The sequence below is a fragment of the Crinia signifera genome, chromosome 1, assembly GCF_055691185.1.
Source record: "Crinia signifera chromosome 1, ASM5569118v1, whole genome shotgun sequence".
Lineage (NCBI taxonomy): Eukaryota > Metazoa > Chordata > Amphibia > Anura > Myobatrachidae > Crinia > Crinia signifera.
The window spans coordinates 375,195,063-375,202,733 of record NC_139217.1 but is presented as its reverse complement, the minus strand read 5'-3'; the positions used below and the strand labels follow the sequence as shown (position 1 = coordinate 375,202,733).

Here is a 7,671-nt window from a genome sequence, read left to right as displayed (position 1 = left end):
CGTATTAAGAAATGAAGATTAAAAAAAAAAAAAAAAAAAAAAACACCTTACATGAACTGTTATTTACGGGTCTCCCTGAATTATAACCAGTAATCTATACAGCCAAGAACATTCTACTTGTCTGAATGCCTTACAATTAGTGTTCACATTTATGTGAAAGCTCCCTAACATTATGCATACCTTTTCAGCAATAGAAAGTAAATGCCATATAGTATAACTGACACAAATAAAGTTATCAAAACATCTCAAAAATAGTTTAATTTTGTAACCAAATAATTGCTTCACAAAAAAAAAAAAAAAAAAAATAATAATTCTACAGCATAGGCTTAAAAAAAAAAAAAAGAAAAAAAAAAGTTTGAAGCATCTTGACTCAACACATCCACCCGTTGCCCATGACTCTTCCTGTGTCAGTATACACACTGTAATGGCCAACATCCATGAGCAGCAACGAAAGCTAACGCATACATTCTACTAGCATTGAACATCTGGCTAGAGTAAACCTCGTAGCAGGTGGCTGAGAGGGCAATGGCCACAAAACATTCTTGTGGTAGTCACAGAAGCTGGTGCGTATGGTAAACATTATGTCCTTATCAGGACCCCAGCACAGTACAAGGGATAGTGCTGTAAAGGAAGCTACTTTATAAAAAGACATATGCAAAAATATATATCTGAATAAATAAGGATCTCTTGGTGGATTGAAAACCGATCTGCAGGTTTTGCAGTTAAAACATGTGAAGTCTATCATATAATTTATAAAAACAGAACGCAAACTGCCCACTGGAGGGTAGAACGGAGGTCGGTGAAATGCCACACGTGAGCAGGAGTCCGCTTCTGCCTGTGAATGCTATTGCTCATCAGATGCAATGAATATCTTCTTTTAAATGTACTGCAAGAAAAGAAAAGTCAGAAATACAAGGGCTTCAATCACACACACCTTAAAATATCAGTTACCTCCAAGTACTTACATCTCATTCAAATGCCATTTCCTGACTTTTCCTAACACAACGAGCAACTTTTCTCTTGAATTCACCATTTGGATCTTCTCGCCACTCTTTCTATAAAAAAAAAAAAAAAAAAAAAAAAAAAAAAAAGAGAATATTTGTTTCATTAGCCACAGGATTTCATACCCTTTTACACCAAGCCAATTTCCAGGTGCCTCAGTGTAAATGGCCCCTTTGCAATCCAACCAGGGAAATGTTGCAGGTTGAACACCAGTGAGACCAGTGTTCAGGAGCAGCGTAAACAGGTCACCTGGGTCATCCGACCCGAGACCCATTTACATCAATGGATGACCATGTAGCCTCTGCTGCTGTCTGCCCCGCTATGTAGACAGCAGAGGTGAACGGATGCCCGTTTGCAATGTCTATTCACCACACAGATGGCGGCTGCAGGCAGCAGAGTAACTTTCCTGGGTTGGGTTTGCCCTCAGCATGATATAGGCACCACAGGGCCAGTGGATTCCATGAGACACTGCACATGGTACCAACCTGGAAATATCCTGGGTCAGCACTGCAGTGTAAATGCATCTTGATTTCATCCATATTGGAACAGTGTTCCAAATGCCAGGTTGGATCTGTGATATATGTGTCAACGCAGGAGCGCACTTTTCTCAAAACAAGAATCTAACCCAGGATATTGCTGGGGTAACCTGGGTCCTAGCTTGATGTGAAAGCATCTACCATGGGGCCACTACCTGGGTCCAACCGGCGTAGGCTGTAATGTGCAGGAGTTATCCTGGATACGCTAAAAAGACCAGAGAGGTGCATCACCTGCAACTAGAGATTATGTCATCACCAAGTACCACCAGATCTTGCATCATTGAGACATGGGTAAAGTCTGAAAGATTACCTGCCAATGACCTGGATCCAGTCTGCAGTGTAACCACTTTAAGCAGCTGAGACACCACTTAAATCATTGAGCCCACCAATGTGCACAACTGCAAATGCAGCCGTGCAGAGATGGGGAAAAGCAATCACTATCAATTGAATCCCCCACCTCTCCCTACCACCCAACCACTGTGGGCAACTGGCTGAGTAGCTTACGCGATGCTCCAGAAGATCTGGGGCCTGACTTGACATCAAAAGATCCTCCCCACCAACACCAGGGATCACCTGTGTTAACTCATGCTGGGTATACACTGGAGTGAAGGGCATTTGTTCAGACAACAGAATAAATGCTCTTTAACAGTGATTGTTTGCACACAATCAAATAAATTGTTAGCTGAAGGTTCAAACACTCATGTTCCATCCTAGATCAAGGTAGTTTGCGACATCACTAGGTTTTATGTGCCGCACAAACTTAGTGACCACAGGGTGCATGCAGTCAAACACAAACACTGAGCGGTGTAGGAGACTTATTATGAAACGGCAGATCGGCTTTACTGTATGTGACATGCAGTTGTCCAGCAAGCATCTACAGCTGTCTATGGATAGAGGGGGTTATTCAGACCAGATTGCAGTAGGGACAATTTAGCAGAGCCCTGCGGTAAGATCATGGACACCCAGCCAGATTAAAAAGCCATCCTGGGCAAGGCTGCAAATACCTTGCAAAAAGCACGCAGGTGTGATTGGCTTTAAATCCATTACTCTGCAAATTATTTCACAGTCTGTACGTAACCTAGAACCCATTCTGCCTTTTCGATAGAAACAGGCTGACAGGAGCTGGAGCAGACACACCCACTTCCTGAAAACACATGACCACGCCTGCCTTTTCCCTGACACTTCCAAAGTGGAAAGAAAAAAATGGTTTTCCTCCCATGACAAGAAGCATTCCATAGTATGCAATGATTATTACTCACTGCAGCATCTACATTGGCTGGAGAGTCACTGTTTGGGTCAGCAAGCATAGAAATAACACTGATCATGATTGTCTCCACTGTGTGAATTGGCAACCAGCGTTCCTCAGGCTTCTCATAACCAAATTTATCTTCACCCGGCTCATGAAGGATTGATATACAAACATCGCCATTCTTTGCAACTGGAAAGAGGAAATAATAAAAGATGTAAGAAAAAATACTTTGTCATAGACAGCTAGGCATTTTCCTGGATGCCGTGACCCTTTCTTGCATAAAGCAAGACCGAGGTTGCTTACTATGAAGTAACAAATTTGCCCAGTGAATGGAGAAGGGGAGCTGCCAGCCTGTTCTATCTATTACGCCATCTTCCATTATGGGACAACTGATCTGTCTAATCTACTAGTGACACTGTTGCATGCATATTTAGATTGTACTCCAATTACAAATTCTTAAACTTGCTTAGGAGGGGTACAATAAACAGGACAGAAGTAAAGGCTTTCATTCTCAGATTCTGGTATTTCTAAAACTGCTCTGATCTTCGCATTGAAAAGGAGCATCTAGTTGTGGAATTCAGGAGCTAAGTACCGACTCATTTATGTTGGGCAATGCCTGAAAAATCCCATACAATATTTTTAGGTCCGTCTAGCACGGTTATTACAGCTTACCATTTGGATGCCAGATTTCTGTGATGAATTTCATTTTTGGAGGCCTCAAGGGATAGTCAACTGGAAACGTAAGGTGCACTTTAAAGAAACCGCCCTCACTGGGGAAAAAAATAATAATAATTGAAAGTTTTACAAATACCAAATACACTAGTATATAGTCAGTGGCTGCAGTCTACTTCTGGGTAGGAACTTCCTTGGCCCACAGACCAGTCTGAATTTTGCATGGCATGGATTCAGACAGTAAATAGCCTGCCCACTTTTGTGGCAGACAACCCACAACCACCACAAGCAGCTTCAGAGCTGATCTCGGGTACATCTGTACAGTGCATTTTAGTTTAAGACGACAATTTTGCACACAAAGCAGTATAGAGCTTTTACAGTTTAAATGTATCCTGAACTATAGTAACGGACCAGACGAAAGAGAAAACACTTACAATAATGTGTCCTGTGGCCCAATGAGTAGCACTTCCCATTTATAGATATCATCGTCATCAATCAATCCAGCAGAAAATCCTTCAACAGGGTTCTTGTTCAGTTCTGAAAAAAAGTTAACATGTAAAAGGACTTACCAGGTAACCCAAGTGACCATCAAGAGATAGGGAAGAAACCTAAAGACTAATGTCTAAATACCATCCTCTTCTTCATAGCCCAGGGAAGACTTATGGCCACATAGAAATGTACATCACGCATAACCTGGCCATTGTGCCACCCATGCAACATCAGGACTTTCCACTGGCACTTTTACATCAGATTAGGCACCAGTAAGGCCCCATTCTAGCCCCCACCACAGCATGTAGACTAGCTCTTTGACGTGTTATGGCAGGGCCATATGCCTTCTTCTGTTACCATGAGATTTGTATGGCCAAACTCAGCATTTCTCTGTAGATCGCTCAGCGCTGTTTGCTATGATATTTATAAAAAAAAAAAAATCTGGGGTGATGCTATGTAGGCATTACAGAAATGCCAACAACACGTAATTATTGCAGAGATGGGGGGGGGGGGGGGATATACTACCAATACTTCTGATGAAGACCTTTATCATTATTTAATTCCCTTTAATGAAGGACAGATCAACAATCCACAGTTCCAGTATCAAACAGAATTGATCTAAGTTAATCAACAGTTCTGATATACAAGTGGTTGTATATTGGAGACATTAGTGTATGCAGCTGGGGATGTAAGGGTTGACAGCCCAGAAAACAGGTGAAGAAAGACTGAGGTTTTGCCACAAAGCACATCATGCCTGTTGAGAGTGGAAGGGAAACATTCTCACAAGACATATTCCCCAATTCTGTGTAGCAGAGCCATATGTCCACCATGGTCTATACTACTGCTGTGTAATCAGGTAGGTGTCACCATCACTAGCCTAGTGTCTCCCACTTGTAGCCATGTGTGCAGATTAGCCTCAACAGGTCTTATGCAAACATTATATATGGGTCATAAGCACAGTAGGAGAGCATTGTATTAAGGAATGGATTTAATAGCCTAAAAAGGTTTTCCCATTAGTTTTATTTTATTTTTAACGGTGTTCCAAAAAAAATTCTCTTTACAAAATTTTAAAAAAATAAACATTTTCCACCTGTACAAAAGAAAGGTAACACTACAATAAATAAAATTATATCTAATAATTTGGTTATATGCTCAAGTTTAGTAAGGGTATCATTAATACCCAACAAAATAAAGGGAGCATGGGGAAATAAATCTAATTTCAAAATTAACATTAAAATGATAGTGTTCAATGAGGTCCATAAAATGGTCGTACTACAGAAGGCTGTGCATAACACAGGTATGGGGCTTAGGGTCGAGAGTCATTAGATTGACTACTATTAGTCGACAGGCAAGAGGTCAACATGAGTTTATGTTCTCACTCTATGCCCACTTGGATTATAAAGTATGACTAACTTGTCAACCTTTTGCTTGTGTCAATCTTTCAGCCTGTTGACCAATTGACAGTCAACATAATTACTGTCGACCGCATCCCCATAACACAGCCTGGAATATCCACCACCTACCCAGTCCCATCCTCGGCGTGAAGCTGGTGCCTTTCCTCTGCTCCATCCCCACCCCCTCCCCAGTCAGTGGTGCTACCTCTTCTTTGGACTGTGGCCACTTAGTGACCTCACCAGGTATTTCCTGGGGTCAAGCATCTCCATGGAAGACAGCCAAATAATGTACATATGCGAGTGTGCAGTACAGATGGTGTAACGGTTAGCATTACTGCCTCACAGCACTGAGGTCATGAGTTCAAATCCCACCATGGCCCTAACTGTGCGGAGTTTGTATATTCTCCCCGTATTTGTGTGGGTTTCCTCCCACAATCCAAAAATATACTGGTAGGCTAATTGGCTCCCAAAGAGGAGAGAAACAAAAGTAGTTGCTGGAATTGGATGCAATTCCTGAAACTACTTTTGTTTCTCTCCTCTTTGAACAGTTATCAATGTTTCAGATAGCACCTCCGCAAACCAAACATTATAATATTGTGGATAATTGGCCCAGAACCTAAAGGCCCTAATTTATAAGTGTGTAGACCAGGGCTGGGCAACACCAGCCCTCCAGATGTTGATGAACTACACATCCCAGCATGCCTTGCATCAGTTTCAGCATGGCCACATAGCAAAACTAATGCAAAGCATACTGGATGTGTAGTTCCTTAACATCTGGAGGGACGGTGTTGCCCAGCCCTGGTGTAGACCCTTCCCTCCTTCCTGTCCTCCCCCTCTCTAATTGGCTCCCAACAAAATTAACCCTAGAATGTCTGTATGTGTACATGTATTAGGGAATATAGATTCTAAGCTCCACTGGGGCAGGGACTGATGTGAATGTTCAAATATTCACTGTAAAGTGAGCTATATAGAAAACAGTTAATAAATAAAATCAGCAATCCCCCCTCCCCCTCTATAGTGTGTGTGTGTGTGTGTGTGTGTGTGTGTGTGTGTGTGTGTGTGTGTGTGTGTGTGTTTGTTTAGGGAGAGGGATCTGCTTGGTCTAAAACCAGATCTGAATGGGAATAAGTCATTAGGGCTGTAATGGAGTAACTAAAAAACTAGGTTGTTCATAACCGGATGACACTCTGACAGTGAGGATCTCGACTCACATAGGCTATTCTCCCTTGTGGGGGTTCACGACCATAGAGGGATAATGGAACCTGTGGTGAGCATAGCGAGTCACCGGTCCTGCAGCATGGTGAGCACAGCGAGCCCGCAAGGGGTTTCATTGCACTCGCCCCCCTATCAGAGCACCGGCAGTTGGGATCCCCACTGTCGGAGGCGCATACCACACCCCCAGAATCATATTCTCCCATCCAAAGGCATTTTCTTAGATAAGAAGTCTGAAATTTGAAGCATAATGCATGTAACACAAGTTAAACGCACTGGAGTTAATGGCCAAAGAAATCAAGTAAAACAACCACACTTTTGCAGTTCACAAGCTTTCATATATGGTGGTGGTGTATAAATTCACAATTTTAGATCCAAATCAATTACTAGTATGTACCCAGACTATAGGGAGGACATTAACTAGAACATTCTTACAACTTTTTGTGGGATTAAAAAAAACAGACCCTCACATCAGGAACTAAAGGATAGGATTTTTGGTATTTTCTATTATTTAAGACGGTGGGTGAAATAGATCAGACAATCAATCTGTGACTTGACACTGCTGTGGAACAACAAGTCCCAGAGGACCCAGTCAGTGCGATGCTGGGCCTTATGGGATTTGTAGAACTACCATTGTTTGAATAATCAATGCTAGGGGAAATCTCAGCCTTGCAGACCTCGGTATCCGTAAGTCTTGTTATTGAACGTAGTAGCGTAACCACCAACACGAATTAGCCTAGTGGCAGCCGACTCAGAGACCTGCTAAACAATAGTGGAAGAAGAGAACAGAGCAAGACAACGGAATAATAATGACCACGGCCCACAGAATTACCTGCCAGCTGCTTCCTGAGCAGGAGGACGGCTTGGTCTGCCATAGCCAGATGATTGCAGAACCGGCCAGCCCCGCACGCTACTCAGCAACCTCCTGCTTACACTGCCTCTGCTTCTATACAGCACTTCCGCCCTTATAGGCCCGGTCCTTTCTGGAACGCAAGAGGCCCGCCCCAGCTCTGGAACGCACATCTCGGCTATTATCCGCCATTTGCAATGACGTCCACACATTAGGGCGCCCTATACGTGCCTGTCATCACCGTCCAATATCTATTCACATACAAAC

General features: G+C 42.7%; 1 protein-coding gene across 1 annotated transcript; it reads right to left on the bottom strand.

Annotated features, from left to right (window-relative positions):
• Positions 1-239: 239 nt before the first annotated feature.
• LOC146011614 (ubiquitin-conjugating enzyme E2 G1-like) lies at positions 240-7,544 on the bottom strand. Its single transcript, XM_083151378.1, has 6 exons — positions 7,387-7,544; positions 3,894-3,996; positions 3,460-3,557; positions 2,798-2,976; positions 966-1,055; positions 240-886 (listed from the first exon to the last, which is right to left on the bottom strand). Exons 1-5 carry the CDS (start codon positions 7,427-7,429, stop codon positions 969-971), a joined length of 510 nt encoding a protein of 169 aa, XP_083007504.1. The 5' UTR covers positions 7,430-7,544; the 3' UTR covers positions 240-886; positions 966-968.
• Between the last annotated feature and the right edge of the window lie 127 nt (positions 7,545-7,671).

Excerpts from the sequence above, each read along its gene's own strand:
- LOC146011614 (XM_083151378.1), bottom strand. The coding sequence starts at position 7,429 with ATGGCAGACCAAGCCGTCCTCCTGCTCAGGAAGCAGCTGGCAG. Across the intron at positions 3,558-3,893 it reads GGGCCACAGGACACATTATT|TGAGGGCGGTTTCTTTAAAG; the intron begins GTAAGTGTTTTC and ends TTTTTTCCCCAG. Across the intron at positions 1,056-2,797 it reads CAGCCAATGTAGATGCTGCA|AAAGAGTGGCGAGAAGATCC; the intron begins GTGAGTAATAAT and ends TTTTTTTTATAG.